This window comes from Ammospiza nelsoni, chromosome 5, assembly GCF_027579445.1.
Source record: "Ammospiza nelsoni isolate bAmmNel1 chromosome 5, bAmmNel1.pri, whole genome shotgun sequence".
NCBI classification, from domain to species: Eukaryota; Metazoa; Chordata; class Aves; order Passeriformes; family Passerellidae; genus Ammospiza; species Ammospiza nelsoni.
Window position 1 is genome coordinate 52,663,875 of NC_080637.1, and position 23,350 is coordinate 52,687,224.

The 23,350-nt window shown below is 43.8% G+C and overlaps 2 protein-coding genes across 2 annotated transcripts in view; one reads left to right on the forward strand and one right to left on the reverse strand.

Moving 5' to 3' along the window:
* Positions 1-15,448, reverse strand: part of TIMP3 (TIMP metallopeptidase inhibitor 3) — a 37,496-nt gene extending 22,048 nt beyond the window's left edge. Inside the window, exon 1 of the mRNA XM_059472045.1 lies at positions 15,124-15,448. Within this exon, the coding sequence (XP_059328028.1) occupies positions 15,124-15,247 (124 nt within the window). The 5' untranslated portion in view covers positions 15,248-15,448. The remainder of the gene's footprint in view (positions 1-15,123) is intronic.
* Positions 1-23,350, forward strand: part of SYN3 (synapsin III) — a 190,450-nt gene that overhangs the window by 84,498 nt on the left and 82,602 nt on the right. The window lies entirely within an intron of this gene.

Sequence of the window (23,350 nt, forward strand, 5' to 3'; positions counted from 1 at the left end):
TGTGCATCCTCTGGCTCTGAAGACAGGATTCTCCCTGTGCAAGCACACAGAGCACTGACAGCAGAAAAGGTAGATAGCCAGTGGTCAGTCACCTTCCTTCTTTTCCTCTTGACTGTCCTACTGACAGACTAGCCTAAGGTGTTCCATGGAAACTGTATCTCATTCTTCTACTACCCAAACTTTCTTCACACATACTTTTCATCAGAATTTCGTATCCATGAACAACCCAGTAGACCATAATCAAAATGGATTCCCAGAAGTACTGTATCATTACTAGGGTGCTTATATACATCCCTGGTGCTACCAATGACACATTAATGAGTTATGATTATTAGCCAGACTTGTGGAAGTGCAGAGAACACACTGAATGGTTATTCATGCCGGTCTAACACCAATTGTTGACTTTTTTTTTGCACAACAAATATTTACACAAATTAAAGACTGACCCATGTTGTTGTTTTATTCTTAGACAGTGCTGATAATAAGTGGGTTTGTTTTAAATGGAAATGCTCAAGTCTGACCCCATGAATCTGATGGAGATTCGCTCTGAAGTGAATGTACCAGTCACTTAGCTCATCTGTGCTACTGGAGTTTGACAGCTTCAAAAAGAATTCTTACTGAAAACTTTCATAAATTTCCAATTTGAGGGAGGCAAGCTTGCATTCCCATATCAGTTCTTAGGTGTCCTTGTAACTTTTTAGAAAAAAACCTAAAGGTCACAAGATGTGGTTGGGTAATCATTTCACAGCTGCCCTGGCACAGTGATGGCTATTTTTGAATGCTCTAAGGCCCATTAACTGTTTGGGAGGCAGAAGTTCTCTGGATATGGCAGTGCTGAATGTTTACAGAGAAGGATAATCATTTCCAGGGTATCCACCAAGCCTGACTGTTTCCTGCCTGTCTCAGTCTTCTCAGACACTGCTGTAACAGGACTATTTTGGCAAAGTAATGAACCACACTCCCAAGAGCCAGCTTTTCAGGGCTGGAGTTAAGCTCGCACCTGGAACACAGGTGTAAGCTTGTTTAAACATTGACAGGGAGGGAACTAACAGAAATACAAGGGGAAATACCTCGTCTCAGTCCACTGGCAGCAACACAATCACCAAGCAAACTTGTTTGTTCATTAATGCAGCAAACACAAGGAGAACAGCCTATTGACAAGGACTGGAGCAAGCAAAGGGAATCTAGTTTTGTGTTGTAAAGGGAATTCTCAGCATTCAGGAAAAGCTAGATTTGTGTCTTAAAGGGAATTCTGAGCATTCAGAAAAAGCTAACTATAAGCCTAGAAGGACTAATGAACTGGAATCTCTCCCAGCTTGAGAGGCAGTGTGTAACCTGATCAAAACCATCACTTCCAGGAGGGGAGGCTGTTACTGTTAAACCATCAGGGATGTTTTTGGAAAGGCTTTTTCCTGTCAGGGATCATGGCTTTACTTAAGTCACAATTTTCTACACAAAGTATCAACTCCAGCAAAACTGTTTGGTTTTTTTTATTTTTTTCTCAGAAAAAATTGAACTATTTTTAACCTGCATCAGCAATTCTCTTCAACTGCACTTGAAGTCTTAATGTTGACATGAAAGACACCTTCAGTCAAATTGGACATTTTCAATTAATCCTTCAAAACATTAGATTCAGATGCATCTGAATCACTTTTCCTAGAAAATGTCATGCTGAAACTCCAATATTATCATTTTCCCTCACATTTCAGATGGAATAAACTTCTACCATTTCAAAATTCTCTATGAAGCAGAAAATCTGACCCTCATCAGCAAGTTTCCAGCCTTCTCTTTCACTGTATATAAATCAGGTGACAACAACAATCTCTAATAACAGAAGCAAGAGTGATTCCATTTTTCTCCTTATTTTTCAGACATGGCAAGTAAATTCATACCAATGAGAGCTGCAGGTACTGAGAACTTGCATAATTTCAAAAAGTAAGCCATTATCTCCTGTGATTTCAGAGTATTCAAACTAAAATCAGCATTCAACATCAAAGATCAGTCCTTTAATTCACTGTGCCAATAAAAGTCTGCCAACACTGCAGACTGTAAATGAACGTAGACCTACAAAAACCATTTTTTAAAGCAACTTAGGATACCACAAACACTAATTTAACCTGTTCCTCATCAATCTGCTTAGTGCTTGTACTTTGAGCCTGCAGGCAAGTCAGAAAGTCAACTCTATGATAAATGCTTTCCTACTTTCATTTTCTTTTCTGGCCGTTTCCAACATTTTGAAGCAGTATTGTTTGATTGCAGGCTGCTTCCTGAAGCTGCTTCCTTCAACTGCCCACTGAACCCAGTTGGAAACTTTCTACTGATTTTAACTGGAGTGGGATCAGGCCCTAAATAAGTAGTGGAGGAATCCCTAGACTTACAAACTGAACAGCTGTCTCTGGCTTTCCAAAAGAGAAGTTATTCCTGCAGCTGTTTTCCCCTAAGTGCCATATCGCTCCAAATTGTTACAGGACTGGAGGGAGGGGGAGAAGGTGGAATCTTAATAGTCCATTAAAAAGGCGTATGGGCCATTGCGCAGCAGCTCTTTCAGTTCGGCTCAGGCAGGGTCACTGCTGCCAGGCTCAGACAGCCCTAAGGGCACGGGAAAAGTCGTCTTCTTGTTTTCACGTCTCATTCACGCAATGGATAACGAGGGGGAGGGAGGAATCAGATTTTGGGTTAATTAGCACCATGAACAGACAGCTGCATTGTCATTAAAAGTTCAAGAAGTCACGGGGGTCATCACCGAACCGCGAGATGTACACACACGCACACGAGGCACACGTCGAAGCCTGCGCTTGGCAGCCTTGCCCGCGCTCTGATCTGCTCCTACCCCAAGGATACGCTTGGAGTCAAGAACACTGAACTGCTGGAGCTCTGAGGAGAAGACCAAGGCATAAACGTACCCCATCTGAATAGCAGTTGTTCATCCCCTTGGAACTACTTCATTTCACACATAATATACCAACTAAGAATAGTTACAGAGCTTTTTTTCCCCTGTGAAAAATCAGAGGTGTGGCTTACAATGTGTAGTTTCATGTTCACTTCTAAGAGTCTGTGGGAAAAGCAGAACCCCAGTTAACAAAACCCTGCTGTTGGTGCACACAGTTTCCTTCCACAGCTTCCTTCCACAAGCAAGGAAGCTGAGGAAGTGCAAGTGCACATTAGCAAATTCAGAAATGAGCATGTATGAATAATAATGAAAAGATAAAACCTCTAAAATGTCATGGACTGCTATTAATAAGATTTGGAACAGTGTTAGCCTCAGAGAGTCACAAGTTGGCTTAAAAACAAAAACAACAAATCCAACTATGCAAAACAGCCACAGATTACATTCTCCTTGCCTCGGATTGCAGTAACATTTTCTGTTAAGGGATTTTAAGGAAAACACAACAAGACAATTAAGGATTCCCCTGTCACCTTCCAAACAGGGCAGAGAAGAAATATAACCTTGAATAGCTGAAACATTACTGGTTCTGCAGAAAGCAGACTGGCATTGCCTGGTTCTGTCAGCTTTAGCTTTGCTGCCTATATATTCTAAAACCAAAACTGATCTGAAACCACCATCATTATAGTGAAATCTCACCAAAACACAGTTTTGTTTTTCTGGGTAAAAGCATAACAGATCCTGCTTACTCTTCCTGTTAAATTGGCAGGCAAACATGTAGCTAACTCATGAGTGTATAGTTCCATTCAGTGCCTGGACTTTGGCAAGGCAAAATACCCTGGGAACACACAGAAACAAGATTTAATTTTATTTAACACCTTTTCATCCCAGTGTACAATGACTGTCCGCATTACTGCATTTCAGTATGTTTATGACAATATAGCATGTTGCAGTAACTCCAGCATTGATGTTCACATGAGGTGAAAAAGTAGAATAAAGAGATACAGTCCAAAATTCAGTGGGGAAATCACGTACATCAGCATTTTGGTCCTAATTGCTCAAATTAAGATTGGATACTGCAAGCCCTGGTGGATTTCATCAGAGAAGGGAACCAAATGGGCTAAACTACTCTTAGAAAACTCCTCTGAATTCTTCCTCTCCCGTTCAGGTCCTGGATATTTTTTTGAACCAAAACTGTCTTTCCCATATTTTTCAACAGTGCAACCTAGTGATGCTTCCTCAAAGCACCACCACAGTGTTTCAATAACACCTTTGGTCAATCTTTCCAACGTTAGTCCACATATATATTGAGGAGTATGTACTGGAGGAATCCTGCCATGTGCTGACCTTATGACAGTTTGATGTACAAACATTGAAGCTGCACAAAAATGTGAATCCCTGGGTGTGCCAAGACAACCACCACCCTAGAATCCTGTTCTCTCCTCTTTCCTTCTTTCTGTCAAAACAGCAGTCGGGATGTGAGTAGAATGTCAAACTCAGAAGAGGAGAGCTTTGAACAGCACAAAGAACAAAGTTTACATCAATAGCCCAAGCTGCCATGCTGCATAAAGGACAAACAGGAAAGCAGTTTCTGAAACAGGAGGGAAAGAAAGACCCGGTGCTTTCCTTTATCCAGCTCTTCCAACAGCCATTAGTACTAGAGGAAATCAGTGTGAGAAGGGCATGCAGAAACAAACACGAAACCTTGCACTGACAGGAAGGAACCTATTAGCTTGAAAACTTTCCGGTACTAGTGAAAGCTTTGTTTCCCATACAGCCAAATACATCAGACAGGTGCGGACTGATGCTCTCAATCTACGCCATTTCTTCAGTCAGTTTAAACCTTCGAATAAAGGCTGGCAAGGACCTGCTTTCCACCCTGTTGATCTCCCAGTCAAACAGAAAAAGAGGAAAACAGAATACAGTGGCAAACTCAAGAGATAGCTACAATTTAGAATGCATCTGGGAGGTAGATTAGGCACTCATCCTGATAAAGAAAAAAAAGATTTCAGAGTTGAAATATATCTCTATAGAGTTTTGGAAGGAACTTAAAACTCCGTGGATTGAATCATCTCCAATAACAAGGAATTAAAAAGACAGCCTGAGAAGGGAGCTTTGGGAAAGTCAGAGTATCCCACACCACGTGTCTGGGAGGTATATTTTATCAGTACCAGGACTCCAGCTGCACTGGATGATGCAAATGACTCATTATCATAGGTTCTGCTGCAGTGTGTTAGTTCCAAAGTAAAGGTGTTAAAGGCAAAATACTGATAAGGGTCACTAGCTATTTGCCACCTGATCTAGTTGAACTTCTGTCTGAATGCCTTAAAACCTTTCTGTGATAACTTGGAGTCTCCTAAATTGCACCTAGAAGTTCTATCTGATATTATAAAATCTTCTGTTTCTCTGTAAAGCTGCAAACTGTTTTACAGTGGGGAAAAGCAGGACAGCTGCTTAATTCTATTGAAAATATACTGTCTGTAGAGAAGATGGAAAGAGACTTATTGAAGTCTCCTTTTTATCTTGATCCTCTAAGGAAATAACCAAGTAAATCCTTAATCCCCAACCCCTTGGTGAACAAAAAAAAAAAAAAAAAAAAAAGGAAAAAATAAAAAAGGGACAGGTGCTGCTCTTCATATTTAAAAAAGTAAAACAAAGGGCTTAAGAACTCATCCTGCCCCCACTCCAGCACTATCTTTTTCAATACTTAACTTCTTGCACAGGAACTGCAGCTCTTGTCTTCCCACGCTTCTCTGGGTTTGTGATTTTTGCCCTGCAGGATGCTAAGGGAGGGCTGGGTATTTTGTGGCTATCGAAGTACTGTACATGATGGCTATTTAAGTGCCCCAGGGATCACTTCACTCTTGTATTTCCTCTTGGACCGATCCACCTCACCAAAGCATTTAAGATATTCAGTATTGTAAGTGCTATACTTTGCATGCAGTGTGGTCTCTCAACTAGTTCCATCTTTTCCCCACCCTACATTCTCCCAAATACCAGAATTCTTTCAGCTTTCAGTTCTGTGTCTTATGTAGCACATTATTTATTGGAGGAAATAATTTCCTTAGAAACACACCCATGGATCCTAATCCAGAGATGAGTATGATAAATAAGGAGGATGTTTCACTCTTCAAGAAATTTAAAGCAGGGGACTCAGAAACCTCACACTTCACAAGATAAAACAGAAGACCCAACAGTCACTCTTTCACAAGAGCTGGTCTAAAAGCTGTTTCATACTGTCACCTCAGATCTGTTTTATCTGCAGTGTGCATTTCTCTGGACCTATGAAAGGCAGGCAGGATATTTATAGCAGTGTCAGAGGAGGCAGGAAGTAGAGAACTGGGGTGGGTGCTTGGAAAGTGTGTAAAGGGCTTGGAGCACAGGGGTCAGCCTGGAACTCCATCCCCCAAAAGAACACAGACCTGAAGAAGTGTCTGGGGAGTAGCTGGATTTCCAGAGATATCCCCTGGCTCACTCCTCCTCTACCTGTTCCCTTTCCAACACCAGCTATTTCCCGTCTTTCAAAGTTAAGCGGAAGTTTTCCATTCTGTGGTCTTCCTGTCTTGGTACAAGCAAGAGCATTTTTTTCTCTTGTATTTTGACTGTTTGGAGACAAACAACAAAACCTGTTCACTGGAGGGAAATCTTCCGATTTACAGCTGATCCATGAAATTTGAGAGGGCTGATTAAACATCAGAGGAGCAAGATCTTTGCTTGTTCGTGTATTCACTGAGCATGAGAGATTGAACTTGTTGTCTGAACAAATGCTCCAGTGCTCCTCTATAGGAAATTAACAGACTAACATAATGCCAGCAGGCCTCCCTGCTGACTTCACTGCAGTAACACCCAATACTCAGGGTAACATGGAGAAAAGGAAACAGATGTTGAAATCTCCATACTGTAATTACAATGCAACATGAGGGAGTTAAAATTCAAGTCCTTCATTCTAGGCCAGCAGGAGTTGGGTAATTTTGAATATAGCCCTCTGAAACAGAAGTACTCCTGTTTCCTATGGGCTGTTGTGTGACTTATTTTTTTTTTTTAATTAATCAGTAGGGAGCAAGAAGTAATAATGTGTTACCTTCATGCTGTTGCACCTGGTGTAGCCATTGCTACCTGCTCATTCTTGTGTAAATTTGGTGCAATTTATAGCTGCCTTGCTGAAGTACCAGTGATCATGCAGGCCAGCAGAAAGCTGAGCTTGTTCATGTCATAACTGAGAAATTAAGAAAGGGGAAAATCCATGAGGTTGCTTTTCCCTCCTTGGGCCCTTTAACATGCTTTTTTACCTCCCCAATAAACTGGTTCTAAACTCTTATGAACCAGCAGGATTACAGAGCTCTGACACTTTAGGAACAGACAGGTAGTTAAGGAAGGTTGTAGATTTTTTTATTAGTGTGTATTTTTGCCCAGGATCAGTAACAACATGTTGAACAATGATGGCTCTGCCACCTACACACTCTCCTTTTATCTCCTGGCTGTAGTGGGGCAGGTTATTACATCATGTACTTCAAAAGTGCCTTTAGACAGCATGTTACATATGGCTTCACTTCATTTGCTTCTCCTGCTGCTCAATGTGAATAATTTTCCAGCTAAGCAGTATTTTCCTTGTAACTCACCTGGCAAAAATAAGAGACCAAGCCCTGCCCACACACCCACACAACCTGCATTTCTTGAAGGGCTACTTGAAGGAACTTTGCATTCATCTGAATGGAGGAAGGCAACAGCTTGGCTGGAGTCCATATAAAGGGCATGTGTTCTGCCCATGGCTGGGTTTTTTCAAAGCCTAAGCCTTGATTGCCAGTCAGAAATTACCATGCTACAGGCTGGTAGGGATCAATCAGTAGAACAGCAAATTGTTTTATGGTGGTTCTCCTAATGAAGTGATCTCTGAAGACCAAGTGCACCCTCGCTCTCCTGGATGGATAAGATCCACCTTAGGCATGCCCCACACAGTTCCCATAGCTCCAGGCAGGGTGACCTGCCATGTGTCACAGCTAGTGACTCCTCCTGGCTCGACAAGCCTGTACTAGTTCTTCACTGGGGCTTCCACACTGCACTTTTACCTTCTCCAGGAGTCCTTCTCTCCTCCTTATACCCTGAGATAGTCTCTGGAGGGCCTTTGTCACTCCTGCAGCTCCTAATTACCTTCTCCTATTACAGCTTTCCCACTGAGCCTCTTACTATGGCCATTCTCTTCCCCAGTCTGTAATAAAGACAGAAGTTTTCAAAGCTGAGCCCACTGACACAGACCTCAAGACCCACCAGCACAGCCCAAGACCATATCCCTAAAGTGACTATGGCACCCCCACTCCCCAAGCACTGCTGTCTGATGGTTCTTGGCACATTTCTTTCCAAGGAGGGACACCCCAAACCTCCTCCTTTCTTTCTAAAGTAAAAATGAGATTCTACACTGCAGGCAAACCATAGCTGATTTTTATGAGGTTTGATATAATTTTTTGTATATGCACCTCTCTGCTATTTAACTAGAGTTTTACTGTCTGTATACTGTTTCTAAGGGCTCAAATTGCCCTTTAGAAAGGTCTTATGTAAACACTAGCAGGAATTTGGACTATTCATAGTCAACATTAATTTTAGCACCAAGCAACTCAAGAGACTTCTGTCTTGTTTCCAGAAGACTCCCACTATCTTTTCTAGCTGGCAGAAATTTTGAGTAAATAAAGTAATCAGGGTTATGAGAAATTACTTGCATTTTTACATTATTAGACAGTGTCAGTTAATGCACTATGTCTTCACTCTGGTCACTCAAGAGAACTACTTCACATTACAGTAGAATGTTAACTTAGTTTTTGACAATAGCTTTTAAGCTCTCTAGTGTTTGTAACATTCCTCTTAGAAACCTGAAACGATCAAGTCAAATCCAGCCCTGATACAAGGTGGTGAAATACTGGCGAGGCACGTGGCAGCGCACCTGCCTTGCGCAGAGCACGAGGCTTACGAGGCAGGCTCAGTATTTCCTCTCCATATTCATTACTAGGACAGATTTTAGATCTTGTCTAAGAGGGTGCAAATCCATTTAATGCCCCCTTGGTCTCATTTACCTCAAGCCCAGCACTAGCCTAATACTTTCAAATAGCAGAAATTTGAAATTCACACTGGTTAACATTCTTTTCTCAAGCTATTCCAAAGCACCCCCAGTTTAGGCCTAGTTTTAAATAAGGCCCTATCCCACTATGGGCAAATAGCATTGGTAGTCATATCACTGGTGGGCAGAGAAATTATAAATTCCTCCCCATGAGCTCTGAGCAGTTCTACACAGAGGGTTACCAAATGGGATGACCTTCAGCTCAGCAAGTTGCAAAGAGTGTTCAGTGCCACAAAGCTGTGGAAAAGCTGAAACAGTCTTGGATAGTTTCAAATGTAGTCAGCTGCTCTGATCAGCCTTGTCTCAGAGAAGTCTATGTAAGGGATAGTTAGCTTAAAGAGTAGTAAGAATCAAAGTTCTGCCAGTAAAATTTCAAGTGTCACATGGGGACGTTCTTCAGAGGTTTAGATGAGCTACAGTAGGCCTTTAATGAACTCTGCATTTACTTAATTAATTGGTGCTTGAAGGCACAATTTTCCTTTCATCTTCTACACTACTATCATTTTACCACTATAATTTGCTTCCAATTTATATTATCATGTGAAAGACAGAATCATACCCTGAAAGTCTACAGCAATAAGCAGCACATTAGAGCAAAAGCCTCTTCATCTTGAAATGAAAAAAAAAAAAAAAAAAACCAACAAAAGCCCCCCTATAATCATAGAGAAACTCAAACACAGGCACTGCTGACATTATGAGGACCAAAAATAAGTTCCCTAGCTTAGTCTAGTTCAGAGCTGGCAAACACAGCATGCCTGGTCTTGCCTGTTGACTAAAACCAAGCTGTCCTCTCAGGTTTACCAGCTCTTCCAAACTCCCAGAGAGCAGCTGGTGGAAGTTTCATTTAATTCCAAGACCTCCTGACCAGACCAAATAGGCTCCTTCCTTCAGTGATGCACGCTTGGTTGGGCTACCTAAGAGCACCACATGGTCCTGGAGCTGTGAGGAAAAAGAAGTTGACCTAAGACAACATTGTTACATCATAAAACTAAGTTTCCATCTTAGTAGTTCCAACATCCAACCTAGGCTGAGGTAACTCAATGAGTGCTCCTATTAAAAATGCTTGGCCCCACCCACCCCAGCTGGGATTGCACTTGAGTACAGAGATCCATTTCATCAGATGCAACTCAGTTGCTATGTCCAAGAAGGTCTGAAAGTGCAGGACTGACTGAAGTAGTGTCTCAGAAAATGTGAAGTCCACTGATGGAACTAAGAATTTGTGTGACACCTTGTGTCACTTCCCCTATGGTCAAACAATCAAATCTGCTCATCCTGAAAAACAGACATGAACAAGGCAGGTCATTCCCAAACCCAGATGAAAAACACCATACTGTGCATGGCTGTACATAACTATGTTCACACCAGCCCACCTCTTTCCAGAAAGATCAGAGGAGCAATTGACAGGTGGAGAGTTCTAAAGAACATGTGGGAAATCAGTGAAAATAAGGAAAAAAATGTCTGCATAAAGCAGGAGCTCTAAGGCTTAAGGTTGGAACATCTGGCTCTCTGCTGGCTTAAGAGACCTTGCTGGAGACACTTCCTGCAGGAAATCTGGAGTAAGCATATGCAATAATAAAAAGAAATAACATTCTGCACTAAATCTTCTGAACAGTAATTTTCACCACTTTTATTTTTTAATAGATACATTTCGTCCAGTGACTAACTCCAGATCCCACTACTCTTATAAGGAACTAAAATCGCAAATAACCACACACACACAAAAAATTAATAATAACTAAAGGAATCATTTCTATTTCCACTTCTACTAAATAGGACAATTCAGCTGCGTGTGGCCATCATTCTGTCAGGAGACATGACTAGTCACAAGGAACACCCTCTTTCAACAAAGTTATTAGCGTGGACATGGGAATTCCATAGAAGTCAAATCTCCTCCATTTCTTCCCACATAAAATGAAATTTGCAGTGCTTTTTTTTTATTCTTTTTTGAAGCTTTATGGGATGCTTCTCAGATTTCCTGCTTCTAAAATGCCTCCAAGGGAAGTCCAGTCTAAAAATAAAATCACATCATTACTTCCTTGACAAATGTCTGATGAAGTGGATACACTTTTGCAACCATTGCCACAACATATAACCAAAAAAATTAGTTTTAAATTCATCTCAGCACTAAAGATTCATATAATTAATTTGAAATAGGTTATTGTAACTATTTTTTTAGTCTGGCAGACCTTACCTGTCTGCCTTAGAGGCTAAGACAGGACATTTCATATCACTACAACAAAATAAAGAATCACGTTCAAAATCTCATGTTTGATCAAGTGTTCAGCACATCTCTTTTAGGTTATTAGTGAGAAGGTGGAATGATCAACTCAGGGAAACCAGGAAAGAGCAGGTTTTCATTAGGTGCTTAGACTTCAGGCCAAACAAGTTCACCATTTTCCTCCTTCTCTGCTGTTTTCTTCTTGCTCTTCTCTCATATTCTCAGTTAAAAGGATGGGAGCCACTGCAGGTGTTGTGAGCTCAGTGCTGTGGGTATAGGAGGATGGAATATAGAATGGCTTCCACAGCACCAAGGGACTCTTAAGAACTTACCTTCACCTCCCCAGAGTTTGCCACCTCCATCTCACCAAGAGCGAGGTTACTTAGAACAGAGAGGAGCACTGCCCACTGGCATCCTTGCTGATACTGGTATTTTTCCCCCAGCACAGAGCAATGTTGAGCTCCTTTGAGCTGGGTAAAAAACATCTAATAGTGCCATAAGCTCTTCTCTAAAGTATATGCGCAAGATAGAAGTAAGATAGCTGTGGAGTGAACAAAGTACTTTATCACTTGCAGACTGGTTTGTCAAAATGCAGTCTGCAATTTCATATATTTTCTCCCTTTTTTCTTTTTTTTGAAAGGATATGTGGGGCAGAGGGGGCCGGCCAAATGGGAGGCGTTTTTTCCAGACCTGTGAATTCAACATTCCGCAGCCAAGCTCAAAAATTCCTGCTGTTCGTGCAAAAAAAGGACAAACAAGTCCCTTTCATGTCAGCTATGTCCAGCTGGAAATGTCACAGCTTTGTCACAAAAGAACAAAGCATGCCTGGCGTCTGTTCTCTCAAAAGGTCTCTTAATTCAAACAAAAGAAAAATATTCACATCTGGAAGGGGTCATAGGCAGAGGGCAGGAGGGGAGGAAGCAAAGTTCAGATGGCAAATCATAGCAGCCGCTGTTTGTCCAATTACAGTACTGCCTCTTCTGGCACTTACTGATCCCGGTAAAGAAAGCAAGCCAAGAGTTAAAATAGCAATTTTATTATTGATTGACCCATAGGGCCAGATAAGACACACCTCTTCACTTTTGCTTCATTCATCATGATGGAACAGTCAGGCTGAGTGAAAAGATCCCTTGTGACCAATAGTACCTCTTTTTTCTCCCCTTCCTCCTTTTTTAAATTAAAAAAATATATATACGTTGTTATTTATGAAGTTCAAGATTCCTTCAAAGAACACAACCTTCACTTTCAAACTATGTACATATTGAAATCCTGCTCTTTCCAATGGGTTTATTTGACCATCTGTTTCTGTAAAGATTAAAACCTTCTAGTGACTGCAGGGTTGGGAGGCTGTATCAGAACTGAGCCACTGGAAAATGAAAAATTAAATGTCCAGTGAGATCAGATTAAAGGAGAAGAGAATAAAACTTGAGAGTAGGACTTCACTGGTTAAGCAGGAAAACATCAACATCAGAAGTTTGCATTACAGTCCTCAACCAAAAGTTTTCTCCTTCTTCAAAATGCAGTGCTTCTGAAGAAGAAAAGCCTCTCCTAGGCTGCCACCTAGCTAGTTAATTTCTTGTATTGTTTCAGGAGCTATTTTAAAAGCCTCTTTTGCTCCAGCCCTTACTGCACTGACTCCTCCCTTTAGAGCTGGTATTTTGTCAGAAGTTTTAAGAGCATAAAAACTTGCTGCCAAGTCCCTTTCTTCCCCACAATGTGTTTTATAACCCAGCATGTAGTTTAGTCTGTCTAAACACTGCACTAGTACACTGCCATCAGTTTCCATGGAGATGATTAACTCCTCCAAAGCCAGAAAGCTTTAGTGAGCTTTTTGTCCTTTCCACGTATGAAGAACATGACAGCATTTACTAAAATCAGCCTACAGAAATATCACATTTTCCAGACAGTCTTAGCAAATGTAAGGATTTACTTTTTCTTCAACCCATGCAGTCTTAACCAAACTTGCATTCAAGGCATTTACTGGAATGGGTTGCTCTTTCCCCTCAAGCTGCTCTTCCTTTGCATTGCTGTGATGTCTGTAGGCATGACAGCCCCAGACACATCAACTTTTTGAACTACTTTGCCTCAGAGCAAAGCCAAGGCTTGAGATATAATGAAGGGCCCCGAAGAGAGAAAGGAAAGAAGAAGGGAAGACTTTGAACTCAACCAGAAAACAGAGTAGAAAATGGAAAAACTTTGTGCCCTAAAGTTTAGGAGCACCATTATATGAAATGCCATAGTTCACTCTGAGTCACTTATCCGTATAGTAAAAATATTCTGTCAGTGTGTATTTATTACCAAAATGTATTTAATACCATTTTTGAACTGAAACTACCTCTTATCTATTATAGCATGACCTAACCAGAGCAAGAAAACAGTTCTCCCAAAATGCAGCTAATGAAGGCCATCAGCTTTTGTTGTTTCCCAGTCTCACTTTCACAGAAAGAACAATCTCCCTGGCAGTTGCCACTTAGGTGACACACTTGTTTATCCAAGCTATGAAAATGGCAACAGAAGTTTGAATAGTTTAGTTTCCTGGAAGAATTTCCCAGTATAAAACTATTTCATGAATGTTTTCCAGGCTATCATCACTGAAACAAAGTGTAAGCTTCCCACCACTTTTAATATGGAATGGGTTTTCTGGCATTCAGGAGCAGATTCACTATATAAACTAAACATGAGTAACCAGGCACAACTGCAGCTTCTGTAGAACTGAAGGCAAGAGATATTTTGCCACTAACCTTGGCTAACTTGAAAAGGCTACTGGCAGCATTCATAGCAATGGGTGTTCTGCTGCAGTGAGAATTACTTTCTATTTGACTTCCATAGCAGTTGCCAGGTGGATTTCTTTGCAGACTCTACTCTGAGTCAGTACCATGTGGGTATCAGCAGTGCAAAGTCCCTGGCCCCTTTTATGCTGTGCTGCTAAGACAACCTACAGAGAAGGCAGGAGACTTCTCGGACTTGTGCTGTCCTCTCACCACTGCTGAAGTGATAGCCTGTATTTACCATTACATAGACATGTGTCCAGTAGTAGCTCAAAGGACACAACTAATTGATTTCATACACTTTGCCACGGAGAGCTAACAAGAAACAACAATATCTTGTTACCCACCCTTGACCACAAGCAAGCCAACAAACTTGGGAACAGAGTTCCCCATTACCTGCTCCTCAGAGATTTCTGGTGCTGTCCATGTCCTCTACCTAAAGTTAGTGTAACGAAGACCCCTAGGGATGCTAAAACCCATAGTGGAAAATATCAGTCAGGATCCAAGGAAAGTGTTTCAGCTCTCCCAAAAGCGTGCAGGTGTACACACCTCCCACAGCTGCAAAGACCACAGCACAGCATGCAGCAAGCCTGGATACACTTGGTACCTGCTTTTCGAGCCCTTCCCAACGTTACAAGCACAGCACCACAAGCCCGTGAGAGCCGCACCTCCAACCCGCAGCGGCCACAGGCGGCTTCGTGGCTTGGGAGCACCCATCCTAATCCTGCCTCCTACTTCTTGTCACCAAGTTGAGGAGGAAGTTTTGGCAGCCTACACCTGCAATTGTGTTTCTGTCCTGCTGTACAAAATACGCCACTCTAACAATGACTGATTTCTTTAAGATACTTCTGCGGAAGGCTGCTGCCGCCGTGGGACAGAGCTTGGGAGGGCTGGGCGGGGGTCCGCCACCACACGCCTCTCCTCTTACCAACCCAGACGTCTGGGGCAGCACCGGAGCCCAAGCCGCTCCTGGAAGGTCAGGTCAGCGCTGTGCGGTGTGACCCGCCCGCCGCACCGCTGCGCTCACTGCGTGCCTGGCGGGACGCGGCTGCCTGGCCGTGACAGCCGCGCTGCTGCCCGCACCCCTCAGGGTCCCGGGAGCTTTCGGCGTCCCCCGAGCCCTCCCGGCCCGGGCGGCGGCACTTACCGATGTCGGAGTTGCAGAAAGCGTCCTGCGGATGGATGGGGACGCAAGTGCAAGCCTCCACCATCAAGTCCCGCAGGCTCCAGCTGCACAGGAACACGACGAGGAAGCTCAGCCACGCCGTCATGTTGCCCCCGAGGTGCCTCCTCACTTCTGCGGAGCGGGAAGCGGCCGATGCTGTGTTCGGCTGACTTTATTCTTGCTCCCTAACAGCCCGTGCTCCGCGGCTGCCTGCCCTGCCCCTGTCTCTCTGGCTGGCTGGCTGGCTCGCTTGGCGGGACGGTGCGGGTGCGGAGCTGAGGGGAGCTGAGGTGCGGAGCGCTGCAGACAGAGCAGCACCGGCGCGCGGAGTTATACTCGGCTCGAGCCGCTCGCGCTCCGGGGGCGCCGCCGCGCGCGGCCAATGGTAGCGCCGCATTACCTCATCGGCGCGAGCGCGGGGCGGGGCCGCGCCCGCCGCGCCTTATAGGGAATAGAGCGGGCGCGCGGCGGGCGGGGCCCCGACTCCGGTTCTGGCCCCGGTTCTGACCCCGACCCCGACACCGCTTCTGACCCCGACCCCGACACCGCTTCTGACCCCGGCCCCGACACCGCTTCTGACCCCGGCCCCGGCCCCGACCCCGCTTCTGACCCCGGTTCTGGCCTCGACCCCGGTTCTGGCCCCGACCCGCTCCGATCCGACCTGGACCCGACCCGCTTCGCTCCCGGTACGGCGGGGCGGGGTAGCTCTCCCGTGGCGGCGGGTGTCCGCCCGAGCCTGTCACATCCTGCCCCGGGGCGGCCGCGCCGCTCCTCAGGACACCTGGAGAACGCTCGCGGCCCGCTTGGACACTCGCCTGTTTCCCCTCAGCCCGCCGGGGCTGCCTGCAAACTGACTGTAACCTGCAGGCACGCTACTGCGGCTGTTCCAGAGAGCTGTCTAACGCACAAGTGCAGTGTGCTGCTTCTTTTCCTCTCCCAACGGGCCGTAGAAAGAGGATGGGGGGAAAGGACAAGACCTTCGTGAACTGTAAACCAGGATTTTGTCCTGAATGTTTTTAATCCTGCTCAGATGCTCCTTCTCCACCACCCAGCAATTCCCCTTCTCTGGCCTTTCAGTCAGAAAGAGGTCATAACCTGCTAAAACCAAGCTGGAAAAAGCAGTGTTGTATCTACCTGGGCACCCCCAACATTTAATCTCAAAGTACATTTTAGCAGAGTGGCTTTAGTGGAATCTAGAGAAATGTCCTGTTTGTTTTGTTTTCCTTTATCCCCTTTCGAAGCCATAAATTTCCATCAGCTGTAGAAATGTAAATGTTATAGAAGAGCTGGGACTGTAAGGACAAAGATTGCCAGCTGCATGATACAGACAGCCTTATTATCCTTCAAAGGGGACTGGGGGGTGATTAATCACAGTATCAAACCAGTATATGTAATGTCAGAGTACTTTCCACGGGGTTTACAAGACTTAAGCGCGTCTAGTTATAAATTATGCTGGTATTAAAGGCCAGGGACCAGCTGTCCTAAATTTCTATACAGTCAGCTAAGTCTTTAGATTTACAATTCTGCTCCATCTGGGTGAAACACAGTCTTCCTACACCTTTTCTTTAATCATATTGTCCATATAAAATTAAAATCTCCTGTCTTAAGGAAGCACAGGCTTTTATTTGGAGCATTGGTAGGCAAAAGCTTCAGGATGGGTGTTGTCAGTAGGGATCAAGGCTGCAATGCCAGCAGTGCGAAACACAAGTTCCTATCCTCACTGTGACACAGACAACCTGTGTGGCAGCTTTGCCTCACTGTGCTTCCAATCCCTGTGTCATGGGATAATAGTGTTGGAAGCTGCTCAGGAATGTGCATTAGTGAACACAGTGAAAAAATCAGACGGTGCTGAGGTATTAACGGGTCCGATAAGTATGTGTGAGACAGGGTATTAAATAAATCATTCTGTTTTAGACACCTCACAGCCTGAACCATTCGGCCCAAGTTGCAATACAAGAAACCCTGCTCAAAAAATATTTTAGGTACTTGGACTATCTGTTCAAGGTGCTACAAGTGAAGCTGGATCCATCAGGTTGGGTGGATGTCATTTCAGTCTCACTGGCTGTAAACAAGGAACAACTCCACCGACCTCAGCAGAGTAACATGGAAGAAGAATTAGGTGTGTCTGGCACTCTCATTTTTCCTTTATTGTTGTAAAAAGTTTGATATCCACCAACATCATGATACACCTGCCCTATCAACATCTCAGATCAATATCTGAGAGAAGTAGAATTCTGCCAGAACCTGACACTGGTGTAAATAAGGGAGAGTTTGGCTCACACACAACTAGATTATAATCACAGCTCCTGCACCACCTCCCTTCGCTCTCTGGCCAAGTAACTCCCCTGAATATGTTTCTTCATTCCTATAATAACACCTTTCCTATGTGTTCCGAGGACTAACATGCTAAATGCTTTGTAATAAGTTTTTAAGCTGTGGGGTGCTGTGTAAATGCTGAGAGTCTATGATACACAGATGCAGGACACATTGAGAGGAGACTGAAAAACAAACCCAGTTTCTCGATATCTGAAACAGGAGAGGAAGGGGCCCAGAAATTACTGAAGTTCCACAGGGCCCTCCAAGCTATGGAAGTAGCTTGCTTACAGTGAGGCTGACCAAGCTAGTTAAAATGACACCAAGTTTGTGCTGATTGCAGGAACTGGCTCACTTTTCAGATATAATCCAGAGAAGCAATCAGATGAAAAGGAGTGACACAGCTTGATCCAAGGGCTGGGCACATCTCTTCGGAAGGGATGGGGTGCCGGCTGTCAGTATGGCAAGGCTTGCCACTATCTTCTATACCACTGTTTAGGAAATGATCCAGAATTCTTTTTAGTGCTTTTATTATCATTGCCTGGAGTAGTAGTACCTGTGTTTGATCAGGGCTTAGCTGATTCACCTGCTTTTTTTACACTTAGATATTCTTTTTCAGAGCGATTCATTTCTCTACAGTAGTTGGGGTGCAGTTTTTTCAATCAGGACTGGATACTGTACATTAAGAACAATACTTATTTGCCTCTTGAAGAGTACACTTCACACAGAGAAACCAGAATGTTCTATTTTTGTAAAGTACAAGTAAATTATACTCAGGAAAGTTCAGTCTGGCCAGTGGCCTGCTCAAGGCCTTTGTTAAATACTTTAATCTGTCTGTACACTTATTTTATCATCTGCAAATAGAGATATTTTGTGTTATCATCTGATAATATCCATTAGATATCCAATATTAGCCTCTCCCCTTTAAGACCTACTGGCAAAGTGAACTCCGAAAAAGCCAGGCAAAGATTCTGAGCGTTTATTTATATGAGAAAATACTGATAATGGTGTCAGATTAACAGAGAAAGTCAATGAAGGAACTGAAAGGATAATTATCTCTTAATTCTTCTTCTATGGAAAAAACTGCATGGGAAAAAAAAATAAAATAAAAACTGTCATTCTGCTTCTTTGCTCAGATAAAACTTTAAACCTTATATGGCCATAAAGAAGGCAGCATTGAAAGAAGGAGAAAATAGACACCTTGATCTTCATATAAGAAAATTTGAGTTCACGTTTGGTTGATGTCACCAAATAAAGAAATCTATGTTATTCCAGTCTTCCATCAAGAACACACTGCTGAACACAATTAAGGATCTCTCTGCCTTACCGAGCAGCCACCCAGCTTCGTGCTGTGCTCCCGTCGGCTCCCGCAAGCCAAGCGTGACTGGGCCGGGTCAGCAGCTGGTGCGAGAATCCCCGGGGAAGGCCGTGCGCGTCCCGCAGGCGCTGGTGGCTGAGCGCAGCGTGTGCGCGGCAGGGCTAGGGGGCACTGCGCTGCAAGAGATGGCGCCGGCCGACGCAGGACCTGAAGAACACATTCCTTGGAACAGGAAACATACTGAGCTGGGTGTCATTTAAATTTCGGCAAGGAGAATTGCCTTCTGCTTTCTGATACTGAGTTTATATCAGGTGCATGTTAACATCGTTTTCCTTTCACAAGACCCGCCTGGAACCAGGGACAGAGACTGAGATATGAACTAAAGGCATGTTCACTTGCCTTCTGATCACATTTCATTGTGAGGGATGCCGGCTGCTTCAGTACAGAAGGGCTTCATCAAACTACAGCAACTGCTGGCAAAAACAACACATACCAGGAGGGCTGAGAGAAAGAGAGAGAGGGGGAGGCGCAGAGAGAGAGACCCCACTATCACCAGAGCAAAATACCCTGACAAATGTCACATGTAGTGGTTGGTAACACTTCAGTTCATCACCAGATCTTAGCTGGCTTAAACTGAGCTCAGCATTAATGAAATCAGGAGAATTCAACCTGCAGTTCAACAGCCCTGCCACCTCCTTAACAATATATTGACTTTAAAAGCTTCTGAAGTAAGGGCCCTTTTCTATTTTAATTTTTTGACAGCAAATTGACTTGATTCATGAGTGTGGAGTCTTGCCATTAGCATTCTAAATTGTCCACCTGACAAGTTGCTCAAAAGCATCCTCTTGTCCTAAAAACTTTTCTTGAAGATGATGATCTTTATATCTTTTACAGCAGCTCAGCATCATGCCCTCTAGGAGGTCTCATTGTTTTTATTCATGAGGAGAAGGGTTTTCAGAGCTTTCTGATGTTCTTTCTACAGCACACTCCTGCCATCTTGTAGGACAGTAGAGAATGGCCATGCAACGTGTTAGAAAAGGGTTCTCATATTTCTCGATTATCTGCTTCTTTTTCAGTAAACTGTTTCTTTTCTAACACTGTCCTCTGAGAAGATGTTTTCTTTAAAATGTTTGTATTTGCTATGATTTATGTGTGTGAAACAAGTTGAAAAACTCCTATTAATTCCACTGTTGTATCTTTGAACTTTATATGCTATTTAAAATGAGAATACTCCTTCTTCAAAAATGTCTTTGATTCTATGAATACATACAAAAATTTCATTTGATCTCTTTCTCTGAGGTTGCAAAGGAATTATGTCACCTTCCTGTCTGCAAGCCAGACATAGGTAACACTCCATCCCATTCCCAAGCTTTTCATTGCAGGTACACCATTAAATTTTCATCAGCTCTAACAGTTCTATACTGTGTTCAGTCCTCAAGAATCCTTTAGAGACTATGCCCACCGAGAGCACCCAGCCTGGTAGCAGACTGTAGGCACCATGTGTTTCCAGGAATATTACATTATAAAGGGTTGTGGAATATGAAATCACCCCTCAGTAGTGTGGGGATCCTCCAGTCAGGCTGTGATGTGGCATCAGCTGCAGAAGAGTAACCAGGAAATATCTTTTAACAGCCTTATCAAGCTGAAAATGTTTCCTGCACATGACTGCGCTCTTTGGCCCAAATCCAGCAAAACACTAAGGCACATGTTCAGCTTTAAGCACACAAGATGCTCTACTGAAGTCAACAGAACCATTTACATACACAAAGTTAAATAGAAGCTTAAGTGCATTTCTGGACCAGGGCCAGAGGGCTCAGTACCATGCCGGGTTCAAGCCAGGAGGCTGTGATTAGATGGTCTGACAGAATCCGGGAGGGAAGGACTCAACGTGATTTGCTTGGTTCTACCTGCCTATGCCTCATTCCAAGCAACTAATGTTCTCTCATTTTTGTTTATAGTAAGTCTTTCCATTTCTCTTGTTTTGCTTTCCTGCTGCTGTAGCCATTTTCAAATTGAAGTTTTGATTTTCTTTTTTAAAGCCTTCTAAACTGCATCAATAGCTTTAAGTGACTGAACAAAGAGATTTCAAATAGATGAAGTACTTCAAATGGTAATAAGAGCTGGTGTTCCCAGAGCTTTGGAGGCTGCACTAAATACAGAAGAGAGTGAGAGCAATTGAAAATCACTTTTCTGTTGTTCCTTTGTATGAACTGGTTTCTGGCTTATGCAATGCACAGTAATTAAAATGACTGGAATGCCTCACATTTTTAAGAGAGCTTTAAGGCAGCTCTGTGGCATTGCAGCCAGCAGAATTCATGAGCAGATTCATGGCTGCAATTGAGGTTTGACGTTTCTATCCACGTAACTTGAAGAAGACAATATCTCTGTAGAAGCCTTTGAGGGGAGGCTTCTACAATATCTCTGTAGAAGCCTTCCCTTGAGGAAGAAGGGATAGACACAGAAATGCAGTAACATCTGCATCAGCTCCATGAGCAGCTATGGGGCAAATCTTCCTTTTGATGGGATAAGAGCCTAAAGGTTGGTGTGGTTGCAGAGATTTCATTGCCTTCTCTCACTGTAGCCTTTATGTCCTGCTCAAATTCAAGTGTGGGACAGAAAGCCTGCCAGACTGGCATGTCTCTCACAGCTGGTTGCCCTCCCTGTGATGAGGTTACTCTGCTAGGCAGGGGTGAGGGATTATCTTGGTGCTTTTCAATCCCCCGGCACAGTCCAGTATTTAATTTTCAACTTTTCCAATTTTTTCTTTTTACTGAAGGTGGCTGACCACTGCATCCCCAGTTTTCTCTCAACTACTGGCCTGGCTTTTCATAGTGATGATTTGCCTCAGAGGAGCAGGAAAGCTGAATACAGCCTCCCTTGGGGGGAGAGCTGGCTGACCTGAGGACATGGCCTTTTTGGCATGTTGAACAGCTAGATCCTTCTTCTCTCATCTCTCTGAAGGCCTCTCACCAGCCTTCTGAAGGCATGGACTGAGCCTGCTTCCTCATCTCTCAGCATAATCTTTTTCTCCTTCTCATCAGAGGGCACTGTCAGGATACAGCTGCTTCCACAATCCCATGTGAGTATAGGGAGGTAGAGAAAGATCCCAGGCAGGAGGCATTAATCCTGCATCTCTTAGACCATCCTGAGCTATGAGAGCTGCAGCCCCTTCATGTGCCAGTCCCTAGGATGTGTCACTGGTTTTAAAGCATGTTGGAATCCCCTAAAATTACCATACATCTGAAAAGCAGAAAGAGCAGCACCACGGGGCTTGCATCCCTTTTTTTGTTTCTTTAAAGAGCCTGAAGATAGTATTGGGCTGTCTGGTGTGAAGGAAGGGTCTTTTCTTTACCTGCAGAACAGCTGCAAGTGCAGGAAAAGTTGATGTCTTGAGTTGCTTCTCCCTGCACAGCCTTCAGAAACTTCCTGTAAGAATAAACCAGTCTCCTCATCCCCATAGTGCAGGTGTTACCAGCCTCTCACCTGAACCTGCAAATTAAGGTATTAGTTACAAGGACAGTCTCTAGTGACAAGGAGAGTGTCCCAGCAGGGAATGAGCTCAGTGACTCCTGTCATGCATGCCACTGCGTGATGTCAAAAGTGAGAAGCAGTTCCTCTGTGTGGAATTGCTCCAGCACAGGATTTTTCTTATAAATCCAGACTTTTTCAATGCTTTCCTTCCTGTGCTCCCAAATCTGTGCTGTATTCTAAACAGTAGCTGACTGCTCACTGACATCAGGCCCTTCCCTCAGACACACAGTCCCAGCCAGGAGAAGCTGGGGAATTTCCGATGGGAGATTTCAAGGACGGATCTCTTTCTTCTCTAGAGCAAAAGGCAGCGCTTCGGTTTCCTCACTCTTTTGGAATTTTTATCCATAAATCTTGGCATTCAGTGTGAGACAAAAGATGAGGAGATGGTAGATCTGCAGTCTAAAGTGAGGACACTTATTTGTTTATTGTATTGCTCTTCCCAAGTGAAGAGTAATGCATTCCTCAAAGGAACTTTTCAGGTCAGCAATGTGAGTTCCACACCTAATATATTAATGTCAGGAGTGAAAAAATCAGTGTTTGATTTAGCACAGATGTGCAAAAATAGTATTCTTTGTCCACTGAAAACAGAGCTAATCGACAGCCTCTCTTCCCCTTTCCTTTAATCTGACAGCCTCTCTCCCTTCACTGTGCCTTTCTGAGGATGCTTCTGAGGGGTGTTTCAGTGAGAACTACCCAGAGCTGCAGGAACCAGGGAGGTGTAGTCCATATGTACAGAATACATACCAGGAGTTGAACTCTGAAGGTACCACAGCTTGACCATGTGCTGTGAGCAAGCAAACACCTCTCTGTAGCTTTGCTGTTTGTAGCTGTGCCACCAAATCTCACACAGAGTGTTGGCCAGGGGTCTGGCATTATCCCAAGTGCCTGCAGTGGGATCCTGGACTGCGCTCCAAAGCAGCGGCTCATCTCAAGTGCTAAGAGGTTGGAGAGGGACTGAACACTTCTAGCAGAAGCAGGTGTCCAATAGCAGCTTAGCACAGCACATTCTCTCTTCTCCCTCTCCTCTTTCTCTCCCTCTGCCTCTGC